This window comes from Otolemur garnettii, unplaced genomic scaffold (genome assembly GCF_000181295.1).
Source record: "Otolemur garnettii isolate 467f Iridium unplaced genomic scaffold, OtoGar3 scaffold00281, whole genome shotgun sequence".
Taxonomy (NCBI): domain Eukaryota; kingdom Metazoa; phylum Chordata; class Mammalia; order Primates; family Galagidae; genus Otolemur; species Otolemur garnettii.
Window position 1 is genome coordinate 650,740 of NW_003852676.1, and position 23,037 is coordinate 673,776.

At 53.1% G+C, this 23,037-nt stretch overlaps 2 protein-coding genes across 2 annotated transcripts in view; one reads left to right on the forward strand and one right to left on the reverse strand.

Moving 5' to 3' along the window:
• Positions 1–23,037, forward strand: part of RSPH14 (radial spoke head 14 homolog) — a 72,978-nt gene that overhangs the window by 3,479 nt on the left and 46,462 nt on the right. Inside the window, exon 3 of the mRNA XM_003803141.1 lies at positions 491–609. Coding sequence (XP_003803189.1) covers positions 491–609 — 119 coding nt within the window. The remainder of the gene's footprint in view (positions 1–490; positions 610–23,037) is intronic.
• GNAZ (G protein subunit alpha z) overlaps positions 9,395–23,037 on the reverse strand; it is a 27,919-nt gene continuing 14,276 nt past the window's right edge. Inside the window, exon 2 of the mRNA XM_012813591.1 lies at positions 9,395–10,041. Coding sequence (XP_012669045.1) covers positions 9,697–10,041 — 345 coding nt within the window. The 3' untranslated portion in view covers positions 9,395–9,696. The remainder of the gene's footprint in view (positions 10,042–23,037) is intronic.

Genomic DNA, 23,037 nt, shown 5'->3' on the forward strand with positions numbered 1-23,037 from the left:
AAAAGAAAAATTAAGATAAAACTTCTTCTCATGTAATTGGGTTACCTAATATTTAATTTACACATGAGGATAGCAGTGAGTATAACAGGAGTATATAGGTGTGGAGGCAGAGGAGGTAATAAGAGAGCCTGAGAAGGGCCAGGCCTGTTGAGCTTACTCCCCTGCCCCTGGAGGTTCACATGAAGTAGGTTCAAACTTCTGCTTATTATTCCCACTTCCCAGATGACAGGACTGAGGGTCAGAAGAATGAAAATAAGGATGTAGGGGCACAAAGGGTCCAAGTCTGAATCCCAGCTAGGAAGGGGCAGAGCTGTATGATTCTTGCCACCATACAAGCCACACACCATTCGGCTCCTTGGGCTCTCAGGATCCGTAGGGGTTCTGCACTTCTGGCCTTTCTCTGTTCCCTTGAAGCCAGAGGAATGTGGTCTGCCCTAGCTAGCAGAGGCACTGAGTCTTCTCATTTCCCTGTTTCTGCCTTTTCCTCCAGAGATGGCTTTTTGGAGAATGACATCATCTATTCCCTGTCTTTCCTGCTGAATGATCCCCACCCCATCTGCCGGAAGAACCTTCATAAGGCATACAAGCAGCTGGCCCAGCTGCCTTCAGGTAGGCTTGCATCCTGCACAAGGATATGGTTGCCCAGCTGTCTCTACTCCATGCCACATATATATGCCAGGGTGCAGATCATGGCCAGAGCACCGTTTACTTTTCATGAAGTTACAAAATATATTTAAAAAGAACAAATCTTTAACAAACATTTGATTAAGTTGCATTATGTGAACATGCTGTCTAACCACTACCAAGACCAAGAAGTAGAGTATTACCAGCCCTCCAGAAACTTCCCATGTGCTCCATACCAGGTATTGCTCCTCACCCAATAGTAAACAATATCTTCAAATTATAAAACCATAGGTTATGCCTCTTTTAAAAATTTACATAAATGGGCTTGGCGCCCATGCTCTGTGGTTAGGGCGCCAGCCATATGTGTCAGGGCTGGCAGGTTCAAACCTGGCCCTTGCCTGCTAAACAATAATGAAACAGCTACAAACAGCAACAAAAATAGCCAGGCATTGTGGTGGGTGCCAGTAGTCCCATCTAAACAATAATGAAACAGCTACAAACAGCAACAAAAATACCCAGGCATTGTGGTGGGTGCCAGTAGTCCCATCTACTTGGGAGGCTGAGGCAAGAGAATTGCTTAAGCCCAAGAGTTTGAGGTTGCTGTGAACTCTGATACCATGGCACTATACCAAGGATGACATAATGAGACCCTGTCTCCAAAAAAAAATTTTTTTTTACATAAATGGAAATATATAGCCATATAGCTGGTAATATTTTGCTTTTAGCTACTTTTGCCATTTTGTTTCTGAGATTCACATTTATTGCCGATTCTGTTGATTTGTGCTGGAGTATGGTATTTATGTGAGTACACAGTTTATTTATTGTTTCCATTGCTAATGAATGTTTGAATTGTTTCTGGCTTATGGCTACCAAGAATAGAGTGGCCATAAACACTCTTATAAATGTCTTTCTATGGGTACGCACATGCATTATTTTGAGATGTACTCAGCAGTAGAATGGCTGGCATTGGGTAAGCTCATGTTCAGCCTTTAGAAGGTACTACCAAATGGTTTTCTAAAATAGTTGTGCTGATTTAGACTCCACTAGCAGGGGGTGGGGGTGGGGTTCCAGGCTTGACGTCCTCACCAGCAGTTGATCTTTTCTGTCTTTTTCTTTTAGCTATTTTGGTCAGTGTATAATACTATCTTATTTAGATTTTAATTTCTATTTCCCTGATGATTGAAAGAGGAGGGCCCTTAAATGCTCTCCTTTGTGAAGTATCATAGATCATTTTTGAGGAATAAGAAAGGCCCAAGGACAACGCCAGGTACAGTCACCGAGGGCCACTCCACCCCCAGCCTGAGGTGTCCCTCAGTTGACCGCTCCTGCTAATTAGATGTGGAATCCAGCGTAGCAGCCATTTGCCAGGAACAGCTAGAGGGCTGAGATTTGTGTCACATTGACATCCACCTTGAATATTTTTAAACAAGAGGCTCATTCCAAGAGGCCTAAAGTGAGGATGAAGTGAGCAAATTTTCCAAGTGCACAGCACAGAATTGTGCACAAAGGATAGATCATAAATGTTCAAGGCAAATGTGAGCGCTGGTGTGAGGCTTAAGGCCCAGACAGAAATGGCTATGGGATTAAACCTGGAGCAGAGCCCCTAAAGGCCTATGATTGTGGCCTGGCCTCTGAGGTATGTCTCCGTTCAGCTGACCAGGCTGGGTGTTGGGATCACTTTAGGCCTGTGGTCCATAGTCCTATCCCAGGTCTGGGGGAAACAGTCTCTGTACACATGTTTCTGAGACACACCGTGGATGATTCTCACATGTGCCTGGGGTTGAGAGCCCCTAGGGTATCAGGGTGATCCGGGGAGACCAGTGCTGGGCCTGAGCTAACCCAGGCAGTGAGCAGGAGTCTCATGCCCTTGTTCTTAGGTTGTAAAGAGTTATAGGGCTCTCAAAGGGTGCTCTCAAAGTTACAGGGCTCTCAGTGTATCCATATTGCGACCCATTCAAAGCATTCAGAGAAGTACAGAGCCTGTGAGTAAACATTGGGTATGCTTACCCAGCTTTGCCAAATCTTAACATTCTACATGTATATTTCATATTTGCTTGAAATTTTTACAGATCCAGTCCCAGCACCCTGTGAACCTCCCCCACCTAGCACCCTTCCTCCTGCCCTCCCTTGAAACACCAAATAACTCGGTGATTTATCCCCCAAATGCATGTCTTTATATTTTACCATAGATGTAGTTATGTATAGACTATATATAAATCTTGCTTCACATGTTTTAAAACTATATAAATGGATCTTGCCGTATGTATCCCTCTGCTACTTAAAAAAACCTGAAAAAAAAGTAATGTTATAATTTTGAGATTTATCCATGTCGTGTCACAAGCTCTATTTAATTTCTTTCTACCACTGCATACTGTTCTGGTGTTTGAGTGTAAGATATATTCACCTTCCCCGGCTGGTAGGCATATTGGTTGTTTCTGCTCCTGTGATGTGGGAGGAAATTGCAGTGATCATTCCTGATCAAGGCTTCCTGGTCTGTCCAGGGGAAGTCTCTCTAGGGCAGCGGTTCTCAACTTGTGGGTTGTGACCCCTTTGTAACAATGAAAATCCATCCTGCATATCAGATATTTACATTATGATTCATAATAGTAGCAAAATTACAGTTATGAAGTAGCAATGAAAATAATATCATGGTTGGGGGTCACCACAACATGAGGAACTGTATTAAAGGGCCGCAGCATTAGGAAGGTTGAGAACCACTGCTTTAGGGTCTCTGTTGGGGAAGGCATTGCTGGGATGGGCAGCGAGAACGCACCCTCACCTTCACCTTTGGCAGATTCTGCGATTGCTTCCCAGCCCAGCCTTCCCCAGCTGGCCGCATCCCTGCCAGCAGGGATGCTATAGCATTCCACTGTTGTGGGGCTTTGCTGTCTCTAGTAACTGGTGAGAAGGAGCAACTTCCTTCTGCCTGGTGCCTCCTTGGACTGTCCTGCCCAGTGCCTCTGGGGAGCCCGGGCCCCCTCCCAAAGAATCACTTTCCTGTTTCTTAGTGATTTCAGGCAATGTGTCATTTATCCTGAACTCCAACCATTTGTTGGTTACCTATATCACAGATGTTTTTTCCCAGGCTGTTTGCTTGGCTTTTCATTGGCAGGAGTTTTTCATTTGAATAGTGTAGTCATTTTCATCAGTCTTTTCCTCAGTGCTTTTTTATTGGGGATGCCATGTAAGAGAATCCTTCTTTACCCTGAGCTCATGAAGATATTCTGCCATATTTTCTTCTAAAATGTAAGAGTTTTGCTTTTCACATTTAGCTCATGAAGCTACCTAAAAGGGATTTTTGTTTGTTTCTATCTTTGCCAATCAGACATTGCCTCAATTCCAAAAGCTCTGTGGATATCTGGGTTCTGGGGGACTCATCCTTTGTGCCTGGCATATAGCACCTGGCATGGGGCTGGCACTCAATAAGTAGTGGTTGATAAGGAGATTATATGTCCTATTTTATTTATTTATTTATTTTTGAGACAGAGCTTCAAGCTGTCACCCTGGATAGAGTGCTGTGGCATCACAGCTCATAGCAACCTCCAATTCTTGGGTTCAAGCGATTCTCCTGCCTCTGCCTCCCGAGTAGCTGGGACCACAGGCGCCCGCCACAATGCCTGGCTATTGTTTTGGTTGCAGCCATCATTGTTGTTTGGTGGGCCTGGGTTGGATTTGAACCCAGCAGCTCCAGTGTATGTGGCTGGCACCTTAGCTGCTTGAGCCACAGGCATCGAGCCGTCCTATTTTATTTATTTACTTATTTTCTTTTGCATTTTTTTTTTTTTTTTTTGGCTAGGGCCAGGTTTGAACCCGCCACCCCCGGTATATGGAGTGAGCCACAGGCGCGCCCCTATAATCCTATTTTAAGGAATCATTTGTTAGTTGGTTTCTTGCCACGATTCACTTGCTTGTTTATTCATTCATTTGATAAATACGTGTTGGGCCCTTGCTCTCTTCCAGCCACTATGCCTCAGTTTTTTCCCCTATAACATGGGAGAAGTGTTTCCAATGTCTTTCTCTGTGTCCTCTGAATCCTGACTGGGTCTAACTTGCTGTGTGATTTCCCAGAGTGACCAGTAGGGGATGCTCCATGACTGAGCAGTGCACCAAGGGGGCTGCGGTCTGCAGGGGCCGGGTGGTGGTGCCACACAGGGGAGGAGAAACCAGGAGTAGGCAGAGGCCATGCAGAGGCTGCCAGCCCTGGCTCTCTATCAGCTGGCAGAGAAACTGTGGAGGATTCTAATCCCATGTGGAAACAAGTCTCATTTTGTGGCAAGGCATTCTAGGGGAGACAATGCTGACGTTATAATTGAGAGTTCATCTCTAACTGGATTTGGGGGTGCATCTGGACACTGTTGCACCCTTGTCCCACCCTCTAGGTGGCCCAGAGCAGCCCCCTGCTTTTGCTGGTCCTGACAGCATGGGACTGTAGAAGGGTGGGCCTTTCCTTTCCTACCTGCCCTCAGGGCAGGGTGTGCAGGACCCCGGGCACATCTTTGGTGGGCAGTTGCTCTCCTCCCCAGACTTAGAGGAAATGATGTTCACCAATAGGACACTGCCCACTTGGTTACCAGCCTGCCGCACCCTTCATGCCTTCCTTCCTCTCCCCTGCTTATCTACCTTCCCCTGCAGTAGGAGAGAGCCTCTCCCTGCTTGGCACAGGCAAGCCTGTCCACAGGCCCAGCAGCTGTCGTTGGGCTCCCTGTCTGGAAAGGCAGCTGTTCTCAACCTTTCCCACAAGTTTTCATAATCCCAAGAAGCCTGGGCAGGCCATTACAAAGGGAATTACTGAAGGGTCCTGTTCCCCAAGAGCATGCGTTGGGCTGACCCAGTTGGCACTTGGCCTTGACCCGCCTCAGCATCGAAGCCCTGTCAGGCTTGCCTCAGCTGGCGTTCAGCCTCATGTGGCACTCTCCTCTGCATGGCGCAGTGCAGCCCTTCCTGGCACTTGTCCCATTTGTCCTGGATGGCCAGCATTGGAAGTAGGGGCCTGGGCCTGCCATGCCTGCCATGGGTGTCTGGGAGCATGGACAAAAGTAGCAAAGCCTCTTGGGTCTCAGCCTGGTTAGGTCACTTGTCCCACATTGTGCGCTGCTAGGAAGTCACCCCCTCTCAGAAGTGACTCTTCTGTAAAATAGAATTTCCTCTTCTGTAAAATAGAATCACTAACTCTGGCTTCTCAAGGGTGTGGCTGGCAGTGAGCAGCCACTGAGGGAAACTAGGATTGTGGTGACCACTGTCATTGCCCCACTGCACCGCCGCAGAGACCACACAGGGTGTATAGGGTGGCAGTAGCCCATAGGAGCCACATTAGCCGTGTGTCCTGGGAGAGGGGCCTGGGGCTGCACAAAGGGCACCAGGCTGGAGTTAGTCAACTGCAGAGGTAGGGCACAGCCCAGCCACCCCAAGCTCTTCTCTGCCTGCTCTAGCCTCCTCTTGAGCTCCCTCTGAGAGTTCTGGCACTCATTTCCCCCTGGCCAGGCTGTCTGTGGACTTCTGCACTCAGCAGGCCTCTGCTGAAACCTGCAGCTCAGCAGGTTGTGCCTTCCCAGATGGGTGCCACAGCATATGTGAGGGTAGGGCAGAGGTGCTGGCCCTTCCTGCCCCAGCCTGGAGTAGCTACCCAGCCTGTGGGCTGTGGGGCAGGAGGAGATTTCCAATGAGGCCACCCAGGTGGCTTTGGGCTGACACTGGGGAAGGTCATGTTGGACAAAGGGATCAGCATGGGGGAGCTGGCCAGTGGAGACACACGTGCTGATGAAGCTCTGGGCTCCAGGAGGAAGCCCTTTTCCAGGGACAGCCCCTCTGACCCTCACACACATTAGGAGGAGAGGCAGAAGCCTTCTAAAAAATTGTATCCTCATATTAATTTGAAAAAATAAATACTCAAAAAGATTTTTCCCCTGTAGCTGCATATTTTTCCTTGTGAAATCACTGCTCTTTTTCACAGCACAAAATTAAGTTTCAATGATTTTAAGTCAGACATTATTGCTTCTGAAACAAAAGCCCCTGTAGGTTCTTGCTGTTTGATGACGTGGGAGGTGTGAAGGGAATTCCCAGCAGGCTCAGCAGTAGTGGGGACTAGAGGGTCAGGTCCATGGGTGTCTTAAGTGTGTGCATCTGCGCATGTGCACATGTACGTGTGCTGCCCACCGCCCGCTCAGGGCTTTGCGTGAGGTCCTGCTTGAGGAGGATATTGTGGGATGGCTCTGTGCTCCCCATGGGCTCCTGCCCTAGCTGGGTGCAGAGTGACCTAGGGAGAGAGCTGGGTGAGAATGTCTTTGGGAAGTTACTGGGCCTGTGCCTCTGTTCTTCCTGGGAACATGACAGTTTTTTGGCCTGGTTCATCTCTCTGACCTTGACTTGGGCCCCTTTCTCATCTGTAAAATGGGTGGGTCACTGGTAACCCTCCCATCTGTGCTTCCTAACTACGTCAGGATGCCTCTGACCACACGTGCTAGTCAGTGAGCAGAAGGCCCTGAGCGTCCCCTCCTCCTCAGCACCCAGCAGGGTTTGTTCTACACTAGTGGGGGTGGTCAACTCCTTCTGGACACAGCCACCCTTCAGACTCTTGGGGCACCTCTTCCACTCTAGAATGACCCTGACCTTGGCAGAGGTGTCTGCAGAGTATGAGGGGAGAGGTCCAGGTGATGGCACAGCCTAAGCCAATGCTGGATGGTGGCTGGGGGACAGTGGGTTAGAAAGGAACAGTCATCTGCCCCCAACTCTGCCCCTTGGCTCCATGTGCCTGACAGATCTCTCCACTTTTGCAGTTTCTTTCCTGTCTTTTTTTTTTTTTTTTTTGAGACAGAATCTCACTATGTTGCCCTCAGTAGCGTACAGTGGTATCACAGCTCACAGCAATCTCAAACTCTTGGGCTTAAGCGATTCTCTTGCTTCAGCCTCCCAAGTAGCTGGGACTATAGGTACCTGCCACAGTGCCCAGCTAGTTTTGTTGTTGTAGTTTTAGTTGTCATTGTTGTTTAGCAGGCCTGGGCCAGGTTTGAACTCCCCAGTTTTGGTGCATGTGGCTGGCACTGTAACCACTGAACTATGGGCACTGAACCTTCTTTCTTGTGTTGAGGTGGTTTTTTTTTTTTTGAGACAGTCTTTGTTTATTACCCAGGTTAGAATGCCATGGTGTCAGAGTAGCTCACAGCAACCTCAAACTCTTGGGTTCAAATGATCCTCTGCTTCAGCCTCCCGAATAGCTGGGACTTACAGGCACCCACAGTGGCGCCCAGCTAATTTTTCTATTTTTAGTAGAAATGGGTTCTTGCTCTTGTTCAGGATGGTATGGAACTCCAGAGCTCAAGTTATCCACCCACCTTGGCCTCCTAGAGTGCTAAGATCACAGATGTGAGCCACTGCACCTCGCCTGAGATGGTTTATTCTTGATGTTACATTTAAAAGATGTAACATGCTGATTTCACTAGGAGGGAGAAAAGGAATCTCAGTGCAGAAGTCCCTGGCTGCCCTCTCAGATGGCACCAAGTCAGCCACATGTCAGCCACACACAGCACACAGGGACGAGGCTCAGCGCCATTCAAGTTATTTTATTTTCTTAAAGTAGACAATCTTTGACTTTCATACGATCACCAGCTCCTCTTTTTCCCTCTGTACATCTCTTAAAGTCCTGTGATTCTGCACACTGACCTTGGACACACAGGTATCACGCAAAGGGTGAGAGAGATTTGGCAAGGGCCCTGGCGGTGCCTCCCCTCAAGAGGCTCCTGTGTACATGCAGCCTCCGTGAAGGTCCCATGGGCCCTGGGGCAGGAAGGCCCGTGCGGTCCCAGCAGGGCCTCCCTCAGGCCACAGTACTGGCTGTGCCTTCACAGGAGTTGGAGCTGCTCCCAGTCTTTCTCGGCTGCGGGGCCTGTGGGGATGGGAGTGCCGTTTCTTGCTCCCCTTCCTTTACTCAGCAAAGCCATAGATAATTTACTCTTTGAAATATCAAGACATTTAGCTATTGTTCATTTGCTCTCAGGTGAAGGACCTTCTTTAAATACATCACATTTATTTTCTTAAATAAAAACAAAGCAGAAAACTGCACCAGTAACAAGAGGACGCTGGAGAGGTTTATGTACAACACGTGTCCCACGAGGTTGGCGCAGGACTGCCACCTACCCCAGAATTTCTTTGGAGCAGAGGGACAGAATCATCCAGATAACACCTTTTACACTCAGCAAGCCAGACACAAAAAGGACCACCTAAAAAAAAATATGTTTTGAAAATCTGCATTTAAAAAAGAATACTCAACTGCGGTTGGAAATTTTCTGTATTTTTTGTTTTTCTGCGAAACACCACGAGATTTGGCCAAAAAAAAGGATGTCAGAGAAGAAAAACCAGGTGTTGATTTATAAAACATCAGACTAGTAGAAGAAAAGCTGGAATCCCAGCTGGCCTAGTTTGAAATAAATCGTGCCACTCATTTTATTGTGTTGATTTTTGCTGCATATTTTGAAGCTGTTTAAAAAGAGCCATGAGTGGCTAGAGGTCGGGTTAGTGCTGCCACCTGGCTCCCAAGGTCCTAGGCTGGGAACAGGTGTGGTGCAGAGCAGCCATGTGTAGGCCAGCGGTGGGCACAGCGAGCAGGGAAGTGCACAGAGCTCGCGCTGGTCCTCCCTCTGGTCAGCGGCAGCTTCCCCGGCTGGGGCTCGAGTGGTGAGTGGACTCTCCTCTAGGCTGACCTGGTCTCAGCCCCACTGCCTCTCCCTGACAGTCCAGTGCAGACCCCCATGCAGAGTAGGGCCACTTCAGAAAGGCAAAGTGGAGGGGCAGGATGGGCTCGTAGTGACCTTGTGACAGCTTCTCACATCTCCCAGAGACCGTGGCGCGTCAGAGGACTGTGTCATCTCCAGACAAGTGTGCATGTGCATGTGTGTCTACCTACCTAGCAATCTATCTGTATATGTTAATGTTTGCAGAAACATGGGGCCAAGGAGGTGGAGGCCAAGGGGCAGGGGGCATCCTCAGGCCCCCGTTTCCTGCCCTGGGTTTCGGCTTCTCTAGCATGAGTCGGGGCGTGACACCCCATGGGTTTCACCTCAGGTGAGTGGGCCGGGTTCCTCAGCAAAGGCCAATGTACTTGAGATTGTTCTGTATGATGACGTCTGTCACCGCGTCAAAGACAAACTGGATGTTGCTGGTGTCCGTGGCGCAGGTGAAGTGGGAGTAGATCTCCTTGGTCTCCTTGTTGCGGTTCAGGTCCTCGAACTGCCGCTGGATGTAGACGGCGGCCTCCTCGTACGTGTTCTGGCCCTTGTACTCGGGGAAGCAGATGGTGAGCGGGATGCGCCGGATTTTCTCCGCCAGCAGGTCCTTCTTGTTCAGGAAGAGGATAAGAGAGGTGTTGATGAACCAGTTGTTGTTGCAGATGGAGTCGAAAAGCCGTAGGCTCTCTGCCATTCGACTCTGGGGGAGGAAAGTGGCCACGTTAGGCAGGGAGGCAGGCAGCGGGCAGAGACCCCAGCCCTGTGGCTCTGCTGGGCCCAAGTCCTTCTGCCAGGGTCTCCAGGCTGGGACCGGTCCCCTCACAGCACCCTCCCTGGCCCCTGCCCGCAGGGGACTCCTATCTGGTCCAGTCTGTCTTCTCACTTCCCATGGTATAGCTGACACCACCCTCCTTGCATGTGGCATGTGTTTGAAAGAGGCTCTCTAACCTGTCTCGGTCCCTCTGGGGATTGTGGTCAGTGACCTCAACATGTGGCTTTGGGGTTGCAGCTGTGCTGAGCACCGCTTCCTCCCTGTGGGCCTGGGCACCTCCAACTTCACCCTGAGGACACTACAGTCTCCCTGTGTCCACCCTAAGCCAGCCCCACACCCACAAGGGAGCCACTGGCAGAATGCGTCTCCTCCACATGTGTGGGCAGCTTTCTGCCACCTGGGTTTTGGTCTAGTCCTTAGGGAAGGTCAATCTAGAGCCTGTGAGGAGGCAGCTTTCCCTTCTGTAAACAAAGCTGCCAGTGGTGAGAGCTGGGGAGGAAACGCCAGCCTGGGGCCAGGCTCCTCCCACCAGCTGCTGTGGGGCTTCGGACCTCCCCCAGTCCCCTGTCTGCTGGCTCTGCTGTCAGGTAGCCCAAGCTGAATGGGTGCTCGGAATGTGCACAGGAGGGCAGCAGCGACCCTAATGGAGTGTGGCACCCGGGCATTCTTTAATTCTCCTCTTTCTGAGGATCTTAATGTGTTATGGTAACTCTGGGTTTTTAAGGAGCATGATGCCTTTATCTCAAATCTGCCTTTCCCCCACAAAATTGACAATCTTAACTTCTAAAGGAAGTAAATATCTGGAACCACCACTGGGAATTGCTGGTGAAAGCTCACCTTCTTTTAAGATAAACTGATTGAGCCAGTGTCTGGATAAAGTCTGGAACCAGTTTAATTCAGATCTCAGGTTTCGGATTTTAGGACTTCTCTGACCAGATTTCATCACCAGTGACCATGGTAATGACAGTGGTAACTCAGGTTGGTTGCTAATGGTTCATTTAGGTGTAAGGCAGCAGCATCAACAGTGACTACAGTGACTGTGACAGCAGCTGGACATGTGGTGCCAACCCATTCCATCCTCACAACTTCCTTTTCCTATTTTACAGATGAAGAAACTAAGGCTTGGCAAGGCAGGAAATGTGCTCCAAACCCCAGAGCCTGGGGTGGGTGCCTGGGAAGACGCTCAGAATCTGCCAGTACTGAGACGCTGTGCTCCTGGGAGACCATGTATTTCAAAACCAATCTTGTTCCTTCTTTACAATGAGTTTAGAAACACAGGAAAGTTGGGTAGTCTCAGGTCTTGGGGGGGCATTCATCTTTGTGCAGAGATAAACAGGTGCATGGCCCCACCCCAGCAGTGTCTGGAGGAGCCAGTGCTTCCACAGCAGAACCTGGTCGTGTGTTCCCAAATGTGCAATAAGTGGTGGTCGAGGAACGTCACATCCCCTGAAGGGACAAACTAGCTCTAATGTATTCCTGAAACCCACCATGTAAAGCTGTGGTAATGGAGCTATCCTTTCTTGTAGTAGTATCACAATTGGGGGCTATGCTTCTGACCCCAGATTTTGCAACAGATAAATAACAGATATGGCCATATTAGCTCATATTCATTAATTCACTAAGCAAACACTTGCTGACACTCCCTCAGTCCACAGGCTACCGATGGGTCACCAACTTGCATGCCAGGTGATGGAGTTCAAGGGACAGGAGCCCTGGGGCTGCAGGGACAGAGGCCAGGCAGGGATGATAGGATTCTTCTGGGGGTGAGGCAGAGAGCTCCCCCCAGGGCTGGGTGGGGATGGATTGAGGTTCAAGGGTGAGTGAGCAAGCTGCCTGGGCTGCCTCCCTGAGCCCTGCTAAGTGATAGCCAGATCAGCCCAGCAGCTCCTGGGCAGGCAGGGGGGTCTGGGGAAGAGAAGGGGCAGGAGGGCTGCCTTGAAGAAGCTGAAGCAGTACACCTGTACTGGTCATTGGTCACAGAGAAGGCTCTGTGGGCTGGGGCTCTGCAGGGCACATGTGTGTGAGAAAGCACAGTTGCTGGCTCCATGTGGAGTAAGCTCTGCATGGCAGTGAGAGGGGCTGACAGACCACACGGCCCCCACCCCCCATCCCCAAGGCCATTTCAGCCACTCCTCTTCACCACCTCCCAGGACTCTTGACTCCAGCCGCGGGAATCGTGGTGTCCATCAAGCTGGTCTAATGCACCATGAGTCCGTCCCTCCTCTGAACCACTTCCCTGCTGATACCTTTGGACTTTGGGGGCCCTGGACAACCTCTGAGCCTCGGATTCCTGACTTAGAGATCTCCAAAGTCAGGGGCTTATCTCATAAGGCAGCTGGCGGGCAGAGGAAGTGGGTGGGGCATGTCACCAGGCAGCACTCTCAACAGGACCCAGCTGCTGTGGCAGTCTCCTCAGGACAAGTGTCTCCTGAGCTCCAGCCCCTCCCACATCTCAGGCTCATGTTCACATCCAGGGCTCCTCTTGCTGTGCTGGCATTTTGAGGCTCAGGTTGCCTGGTTTCTTCTCTATTCCTTGGGACGAACCTTGGGAGACAACTTTAGCTATCATTTAGTGTAGGTGCCTGGGAGATGATGGGCCTTGAAGAATAATACCAATGTCTCCACTTGTGTGGATGCTCAGTTCCCCAGTCCCATCTCTGAGCTGGGCCCTGCCTGGAAGGAGTGAGGAGAGCCTGCAGGAGGCACCGACCAGGTCTGGCTTGTGGACCTAAAGACACATGGCACTTCAGAGCATGGGACCCACACCAGTTAGGCGCCTTGATGCTGGTTGAGCTGCCCTGGCACCTTGATGCTGGTTGAGCCCTCACTGCATATGGGCTCTGCACCACCAGGAGGTGTATGTGGGCGCTTTCCCTGGGCTGGGATCTTTACAGACTGAGGGGGTCGTTAGAGGCCCAGCCTCCTGGACCTGCCTATGTCCTGTTTATTCTCCAGGGCCTGCTCGAGGACCCATCTTCCTGGAAACTCTGCCCAGCCTCTTGCTGCACACATCTGGCTGTGCCCTCTGTGTTAATCTGGCCTTGGGGGACTCCCTAGCACCACCTGCCCTTGGTGGGTATGCACAGGCTGCAGCACATGCCAGCTGTGGCTCTATCCTCCATCACAGCCCCTCCTGGCCTGGGGGAGGTTTTACCATCCCACCTGAAGGCAGTGTGATGGAGTGGTCTGACTGGAGCCTTGGGCTTCTGGGGCAAAGCTGGGAACAGCTCTGGCATCATCTGGTCCTGCCCACTGTCCTGTAGTGACTCTCACCAGCCTGACAGGAACACTTCTCCTTAGGCCCTGGAGCCAGAGGAGCCACCTCTGCAAACCATGACCTACTCCACACACAGGCCGGGGCCTTGAGATGGGCCAACTCACCAGGGCACACTTGGGAACCACCCACTACAATGTCCTGGCAGGAAATCCCCCTTGCCTGTACCTCTCCAGCTGCCAGTATAGCAGCAGTCATGGTGAAACACATCTGTCATTAGCTTCTGTGGCGTGATGCCACCCAGTTCTCTCCAGGGCCTGTCACCAGTGAGTCAGTACCTTCTAGGAGGCTGGGATTTGTCTGCACATTCATTTATATGAACAGCACAAAACAGGTGCCTCCCCAGAAGCCTTTGCAACTATGGGAGTGTCTGTGGTTGGTGTGGGGAACCAGCGATTTATAATAGGAGTGGCAGCTGCCGGGCAGCTGGATACAGTCCCCAGGGTGGAAGTTATTTCTTGAGCATTTGCAAAAAGAAAGCTCCTGCTCAGACAGGTCCAAATATGCTCAGCACCTCAGAACAGACTTTACCCTGGGCCTTGGCTTCCTTACCACAGTGGGGGCCCTGGTGGCCCAACCCTCAGGGGCTTTCTGCTTGCTGGCCTGCAAGTCTGGATATCCACTCTGAACTTGGCTGCTGGTGCCTATGGTGACCAGACCGGGACTGGCTCCTGGAACAACACTCTGAGGTCACTGACTAGGGCCAGTGGAGCCCAAGGGAGCCTGCCCTGTTAGTCAGAGGCCAGGGCTGACCTGGTGACATGAAGGGGTCTCGGATTCACTCTCACTGCTATGCTTGTCACGCCTCTCTGGGCTTCTGTGTCCTCATCTATACATGTCAGGGCTGCTGTGAGGTATGACGGTGCTGACCTGAGAACCCAGAGCTGCTGGGCCACACTCTGATAGATGCTCCCCCTCACCTGCATCCCCCACCACTGTTCTTGCCTTGGCAGTGGGAGATCTCTGGCAGCAAGGTCTCCTCAGAAGACCTCCTTCCCTCTACCCCTAGCATAGAGGCGGCTGCTGCAGGAAGGCTGGGGAAAGGGGAAAGGCCTGACTCTGCAGATTGGGGGTCAGCCAAGCTCCTGGAGGTTCCTATGACCCCTCAGCTCAGAGATTCAATGGCTGCCACCCCATGTGCCACCAGACCTTGTAACATACCAGTGAGCATCTTCTGCCTTGGCCTCTCCCTTGCTCCCTATGAGGCTGGGCTCCTTGAAGGAGGCTCCATGAGCTGTTTGTGGGGTACAGAGCAGCCCTGAGTCCTGGCCACACTCCTCTGTTTACCGCTCTTTCTGATGAATAGCTCGGGCCCTGTGCTGGGCCCAGGTGGGACTTCACGTGGCACCTAAGTCTGATCCCATACTTTAGAGATGTGGCTTCTGGGCCCCCTGGCAGGCACAGATTCTAGCAGCAGCCTCCTGTTGGGCTGAGAGCCACCCATCCAGGCCAGGGCCAGTTCCCTCTCCCAGGGGCAGCATATTTGGTTTGCATTTTAACAGGCTGCTGGGCAGATTGGGGGTAGGGACCTATGTGTCGGGGACTGGAGACATCACTGTACCTTCATCACAACTCAAGTCCACCACCATAAGGCACATACGGCCTTCCTGTGTGGGGCAGGCAGCTGGGTGGGGACCAGAGGCCAGAGAAGCAAGTTCCTCGAGAGCCCTACCCCTCATCCTCTGCCCAGTGCACCTCACCTTGACAGGTACCGACAGTGCTAGGTACCAAAGCCAGCTCTCTGAAGAGGTGCTCAGAGGGCAGTATCCTTCCTTTTCCCTTCTCACAGGCCACCACAGTTGTCCAACTAAGACCCAGATCCTGTATGTGGTGACCTCCCTGGGCCCAGGTCGGAGGGCCTTCTGTAAAGCCTTCTCCCCATTCCTAATGTCCTCAGGCGTGCCCTCCCTGCCTGCAGTCTCCCTGTCTCCTGAGTCTCTGGACCCCCTGGCAAGCCAGGCCTTTGTGATACCCCATCACCCTGTACCTTCAGGCCTCATGTCCAAGTTACTTCCTGTTGCTGCAACTCATCTGCACCAAAGGCCTCACATAGCCCAGCCCTGACTCCAGGAGGCCCCTCACCTGTTGCTGTGGGCAAGGCGCTTGCTTCTCAGTGCCTGGAGCTCATCATCTGTGTCTGGGGGCTCCTAACCCAGTGCACAGGATGCACACAGCACCCAGTATGTGGGGAGCATGTGATAGAAGCTGGCACTTGCTCTGTTCCCACCCTTTACTGTGAGACCCTGAAGGCCACATGTGGTACCTGTCCAGGTGTGCCTGGCCTGGTCCAGGCCCTCAGCCAACCACACTGCCGCCATGACAGGGTCCAGCACTGGGAGGGTGATGACTGCAACCTTCCTTTCACTATAGGAATGGATGCTCTGCTGTAGTGTGGCAGAGCCCCCATGGTCCTTGCCTTTCCTGGGTAGAGGCTTTCCAGGTCCCCTCTGCCAGAAGGGCAGAGGTGAGCAGACATCCCTGCTCTCAACAAGGTGGCCAGCACAGGGGGATCCCGATGTACCAGGCAGGATGAAAACACCAGAGCTAGTGTTTGTGCAGTGGCAACGAGGGCCCAAAACCATGGTCTGCCAGCTACCAGCTCCTAACTGTGCTGAGCCTCCATTTCTCCATCTATAAAACAGATATGTAATAGTACTTCCCTCATCAGGTGACTGAGGGCTGAAGTGGGACATAGATGGACAGCTCCATCCCCACACTGAGGTGACTGAGCAGCTGGCATTGCTGCAGACAGCACCAACTGGCTAGGACTCTGGTAAGTGATGTGCTGCAGGAATGCAGAGGGACAAGGGCTGATGTTGGCACAGGTGCAGGGTGCCCTGCTGGGTCTTTGGGGACAGAATGGAAGAGGAAAGTGGCAAGGTTAAGGGCCAGCAAAGGACCAGAGGTGTGGGTATGCAGCCTGGGCCTACTGGGAGGGGTGGAAATGGGGCAGCTGCGTTCCTCAGCACAGGACAAGTTCTCAGTTCTGCAGCAATCTAGAAATGAAAGCTCAAGTCTGCCTGTTGTAGAAATACCCAGAGTGTTTGTTTGTGAGAACTGTGAATTGGCTCTTCACGCTGGAAGCTGAGCTGCGGGCCTGGGCTGTGGACATGAATGAGCTCCATTCACTCCACACGAGCCACCCTGTGGCTGCCCAGGCCACAGCTGGGCCACCAGGCCTGGCCTGGGCAATAGTGTGCCAGGCTCCAAGGGTGCCGAGGGCAGGGCCCTGGACTAGCCAAGGTGGAAGTTTCATACAAGGATGGGCTTCATGCTGACACCTTCCTGAAGTGACAGCCAAGGCCTTGGTCCCTCTGGGCCTTTGTGGTAGAAGGCTTAGGGACACCAAGGTGGGGGCTGCCTATCTATTGGATATGGTGTGGCAGGAGGGGCATGGGGCGGTGCTGACGGGGGTGACCAACATGCCTGGTGCATCCTCTTAGTGTGGTGCTGAATGCCCTTCCCTGTGGTAGAGGCAGTTGAGGCCTAGAGCCTTATGTGGCCAGGCAGCCTCCCTGGACCATCTTGTGTACTGCCAAGGGGATCTGAGGTACAGGCACCCCCAAGACTTCTCTAGTGGGGAGTGGGTGGGCCTGCAGCATCCACACCCTTGTACCTAGCACCTGCACCAGATGTGTCTGCAGCTGGAACAGTGTGAGGACATCAGAGGAAAAGCCCTCCAGGGACTATGTCCCATGGGAAATAGCTTATTCTTTGTCTCCGAAGAAATAGGGGGCAGGTCCTTGGGGTGAGAGAGTAGAGTTATGTTTCTCCTCACCACAGAGCAGCAAGGTCTGGGGACTGGGGGATATGCAGACAGGCCTGATGGCAGGCCATGGGAACAGGAGGAGGCTGCTCTCAGATGCTCTGTCCTGGGTCTTCTTAGGGAATAGGTCAGGCTGGGCCCAGAGGTCCACAGCCCTATGCTTCCCTGGCCATTCCTCTAGGTCCTTGTCAGGAATTCCTGAGCTTATTTCTCTTTTGGTCTCCAAGCTCATCGCAAGGGAGCTGAAGGTGTGAGATCCTGCATGCACCTACCCTCTGGCCAAAGGGATGCAGGGCAGGAGTGCCAGCAGGGAGCTCAGGGTGGCGTAGCAGCTGGGCACCTGGCCATCATGGGGGCAGGACTGGGACATGGAGGCAGTGCTGACTGGAAAAGGGTGCAGTGGGTAAGACTGAGGCTGCAAGGTGCAGGGGACTGAGGATGGGAACCTTGGCACTAGACTCTGGGCTGAGTCCCAGGATTCCTTTTTTTTGAGACAGAGCCTCAAGTTGTCACCCTAGGTAGAGTGCTGTGACATCACAGCTCACAGCAACCTCCAACTTCTGGGCTCAAGCAAGTCTCCTGCCTCAGCCTCCCAAGTAGCTGGGACCCCAGGCGTCCGCCACAATGCCCGGCTATTTTTTGGTTGCAGCTGTCATTGTTGTTTGGCGGGCCTGGGCTGGATTTGAACCCGCCACCTTAGGTGTATGTGGCTGACGCCTTAGCCACTTGAGCCACAGGCGCCGAGCCAAGTCCCAGGATTCCAACGCCATGCTCTATGGCTGGAGGCTTCTGGTCCAGGAGTGTGCAATCACAAATGAGATTAAGTCCAAAGGGGCTTCTATGGGCCCATCTGCCCCAAGGGGCCTGGCTGCTCTCCCACAGCCCTGCCAGCTCCCAGGGAAAGGGGCCTGTGAGGCACTGGCTGACCCAGGCTGTGGACCCTATCCCACTACCAAAATGCAGTGAGACCCTGGGTATGTCACTTCCTCCTCAGGCCACAGCTCCTACCTCAGTAAAATAAACCGCGCATACCTGATAGTCACTTTGTTCTACTGCAGTGAGCCAAAGGACTAGTGTCTGATGTCTTTGTGGCTGGCACTAGCCTGAGCCTCGCTACACTGGCAATCTTTGCTCATCAACTCCTGGAGAGGCCTCTCCCAACACTCTACTGTCTCAGCCCTCCTCTACCCATGTGGAAGAGGCCCTGCCCCAAGTGCTCACGACTTCTGGGCCTTCCTTTGTTGCCAGATGGGGCTGAACCCAGTGCACCTCCCTCCTTTGCCTGAGGTTTGTAGCCCCAGCCCTGCCCAGTGGAGAGTTGACTGTCAGAGGGCAGCCTCTCTGGCTGTACACAGTCCACCCTCCTGTCCTCAAGGAACTTACCACGCGTTGGTGTGGTGGAGAGGGGAGGCAGAGGGGCAGGACAAGAAGCTGAAGACAGTGAGGCCGCTCTATCCCAGCAGAGGCCTGGCATGGGAGCAGGGGGGATTGCCCCTGCTCACATTCACAGATGGCACTCAGGTCTCTCCAGCTACTGACGATCTGAAATTCTGTTATCCTGTCCCCTCACTGCAAGTGGCTTCCTGCAGGCATGGCCTGGTGCCTGGATGAAATCACAGCTGACCCCGCGTGGAAAGGACAAATATGGCTGTAGTCTAGCTGCCCACAGGAAGATGGTTGGCAAGGAAGCCTCTGAACTGCCTGCTTGTTTTCAGGTCCCTCCCAACACTGAGCTGCCGGGAGTTAGTGACAGCAGCTACTGCCCAGGGTCAGCTGTTTCCTCCCTCTGCTGAGCTTAGCACCTAGACCAGGCATCCTCAAAGTACGGCCCACGGGCCACATGCAGCCTGCCCAAGACATTTATCTGGACCGCTGGATGTTTTTGCTGCCACCGCCTGTCCTGCTTAGCAGCCGACTCGTCCCGGGGCCTGTAGTCCAGCCCTCCAACAGTCTGAGGGACAGTGAACTGGCCCCCTGTTTAAAAAGTTTGAGGACCCCGACCTAGACTTTCTCCAGACTCACAGCCATTACCACAACCCTCCCTTAGGCCTCATACAATGGCAGCAGGAAGCTGCTGGTCCTCACCCTGGGCAGGGGACCTTTGATGAATGCTGTCCACCACCCATCTACTTGTGGTGGTAGGTGAAGGCTTCTAGGAGTTGGGGTACCCTGCTTTCCCTAAGTCCCTTTAAGGCTGTGGTTCACTCTGCCCTGAGGACAGGACAGTGGGCAGGGAAGAAGGGAAGAGAGATGTTACTGATGGAGCACCAAAAGGACAGCCTAGAGCAGGCGTCTTCAAACTGCAGCCCATGGGCCACATGTGGTCCACCCAAGACATTTATCTGGCCCACTAGGTGTTTTTGCCGCCACTGCCTGTCCTGCTTAGCAGCGGACTAGTCCTGAGGCCTGCAGTCCGGCCCTCCTGAGGGACAGTGAACTGGCCCCCTATTTAAAAAGTTTGAGGACCCCTGGCCTACAGCATATCTTGTCCTAGTCACCCATGGTTGTGTTAACCTCCAGAGTCATCCCTGATGGCTCTGGGCTTCAGCTTCCTCTTGTGTGTGGGCTCCTGTGGTGCCCTCCATCTCTGCTCATTTCAGAGAAGTGGCTGTGAAGTGTTTCTGGACTTACCAGGGACAGGAAGCCACGGTGGGGCTTCTTGCAACCTTCCCATTTTACAGATGTGGAAACTGGGGCTCACCTGGTGCACTGCCCCTGCCTGAGGAGAGCCCCAGATGGCCCGAGCCACCTCCCAGGAAATGGGAGGTATCTGGGGACACAGCGGATGCCCAGGGTCACTTCCAGTCCAATCTAGTTAACACTCCCCCTCTTCTTCCTCCTGCAAACCCAAATGCTGCCACGATAGACTGGAAAATTGGATTAATGAGGCTAATGAGTCAGTGAGCCCGAATGCCCCTGGAGCAGGTCTGCAGGGACAGCACAGGGGGGCAGTTCTGGCAGCAGGAGCAACTGGGGTACCCGGGAGGTGTGGGCTGCTGCCTGTCTGTGCTCTGATCATCCTCTCCAGGGCTGTCGCCATTCTCCCAGCTGCTGGCTGGGGCAATGTCAGCCACTCTCCAAGCCTGGCCCCTGTGCCCACTTAGCCCTGCTGCCCTGTGGCTCTGCAGTGCTTGGGAGGCTGAGGCTAACACCTCAGGGCTCCTTGCTACCCCAAACCCTGCCCCTCAGGGCTCATGGCTCACATCCTGCCTCATCCTGTGTCTCCTGGCCCTGGGCACTCCTACTCTTATGTCTCCTTGGTCCTGAGCCTCCCACTTAGATTAGCACCCAGCCCTTTTCCACCTGACCCCTTTATCCCTGGGTCACTCCAGCTTCAGGACTCCTGAAAGCCAGAGAATGACAGCAGTGGATGCCATAACAAGGCAGGACACAGCCATAAAATGCGGGGGCAGGGAGGGGAGCAGCCAGCCTAGCCTCGTCCCCCACGGGCTAACTTGCTTTTCCTTTTATTTTTTTGAGATAGAGCCTCAAGCTGGCACCCTGGGTAGAGTGCTGTGGCATCACAGCTCACAGCAACCTCCAACTCCTGGGCTCAAGCAAGTCTCCTGCTTCAGCCTCCCAAGTATCTGGGACTACAGGCACCTGCCACAACGCCCGGCTATTTTTTGGTTGCAGCTGTCATTGTTGTTTTGGCGGGCTGGGCTGGATTCGAACCCACCACCTTAGGTCAAGGAAAAGCAAGGCAGGCTGGCGCCTTAGCCACTTGAGCCATAGGCTCCGAGCAGTTATTTTGGGTGATTGAACTGAGTCACAACTGAAATGTGGTCAACAGGCAGTAATGAGTCTAGGCCCAGTGCTTCCTACCCACTGGGTGCTGGCCAAGGCCTCACGAAGGCACTGCTTTTCCTAAGAGGACAGAGTGGACTTGTGCTGAGCCTCCCTGGCTGCCACCTAGCACCTTTCCTGTGGACCCCAGGTAGTCATTCGGAGACACTTTCTGAGATCCTGCTGCGTGCAGGGCACTCACCTCCCTGCAGGGACAGATAGGAGCCAGGCACGCTCCTGACTTCAGAGTACTGAGCCCCCAGAGGAGGGACAGATGCGCCACTATCTGTCCAGCTGGCGGAGGATGTAAACACACGGGTGGCCAGTGCCACGCCATGCCATTGGGGGTAGGCAGAGCCGACTTCTGCCTCAGGAGAAGGCACAGCCCATCAGGCCGATGGCGGGGGCAGCATGCCTGGGGTGCTGGTCTTGGGACAAAGCATATACAGGGCCCAGGGACTCTGCCAGGGTTCTATTCTATAACAGCACCTCTGGAAAAATTTCCTTCCTGCTGCCACACAGCCCTTTCTCATCAGGACCTATCTCCCTGCTTCTGCTCTGTGACTGTACCCCAGTGTAAACCCTCCAGTGGCTTCTGTGGTAGGGTCCCTACCCTCTCTTGACCCATCTCCTGTCTTCCCTACCCCACCACATCCTTGCCATACTCACATGGCTGCTCTGCTCGCAAACCCTGCATCATAAGTACCCCCAGTATCAATGTCCACCTGGCGTTTAACTCATTAACACAGCTTTTAGCCCATCTGATGCAGTTCTCCCTTGTCACTCATCTGCCCAGAGGTGCAGCTTTGTCTGTCTGGGGAGCACTCTGTCCAGCTCTGCCTGACAAGGGGCAAATGGCAGGCAGGGCCAGAAAGCGCATGCTGTGGGGCGGCAGCTGGAACGGGGCTGGGGCTTCGCCTTCTCCCCCTGAGTGTTCCCCTTGACTGGGGCATCCACCCATGGGTCTGGCCCACAGGTGGTATGAGGGGACTGAGGAGGCAGGACCCTTTGCAAAGAGCCTAAGGTGTGGCTGGGGCAGGTGACAAGCACCTACCAGAGGCCTGGGGGTGGGGCTGGCCTCCCTGCCCTCCAGTAGGCCCTAGCCTGGCCTCCCAGTGACAGTTGATCTGACCTTGCTCACTGCAAGTTCAGTAGTCAGTCTGGCAGAACAGACTGGAAAGGCATTGACAAGTAAGTGCTCTCTGGCTTAAGGATGAGGAACTCTCTGAGCCTGCATTTTGGTGGAGGAAGCCTGTGGCTACTGCCCTGGGGTTCTGTGTCCTGAGTCTCAGGCCCGACTGCCCTGCTGTGCTCCCACATGGGTTCACGTGCTTCTTGGAGAGAAGGCTGTGTGGGGACACACCTGCAGACAGAGACCCCGAATTGCACAGACTCATGCAGCTGAAGTAGAGATTATCAAGTCACGCAAAAAGATTAGCAACTTGGGTGGCTGTACCTCGAGCCCTTAGACACTCCTGGGTCTCCCCTGGTTTTCATGGGGTCCTTGACCTCTCCCCAGGGATGACAGGACCAGGTCGTTCCCAGTCCTTTTTATACAGTACTTAGCCATGTAGGCCTCTGGCCAGTGACAGATGGGGCTTCTCTGGGGTGGGGCTGGGGCGAGGGTATGCTCTGCTGAGTATAAGTCAAAGCCTGCTTGCCTGCACTCCCTCCTGCCATGACTATGCCCAGTGACAATTGCAGGGCTCATAGTAACAGCACTGGCCAGACCTGCCACTGCAAACAGCAAGGGCTGTTTAAATAAGATAACAGGCTGCTGCTAAAGCTCAGGTCCTAATAGCCTGAAAAACCCTTGTTCTGAACCTACCAGAAATAGCAGAATGTGGTACTTCCTGCCTCCTGCAGCAGTTCAGCCTCAGGCCACCTCACTTCTGGTGGCCTGGGCCTATGTGCACATCATGGAGGGGGTTAGGGTGAGCCTCTGCACCTCCAGGTAGGAGGGCCCCAGATTTGTCACTGGGTAACTTTCCTTAGAAGAGTTTCCTGGCTTGGCGCCTATAGCTCAACCGGCTAAGGCGCCAGCCACGTACACCTAAGGTGGCGGGTTCGAATCCCCAGCCCGGACCCGCCAAACAAC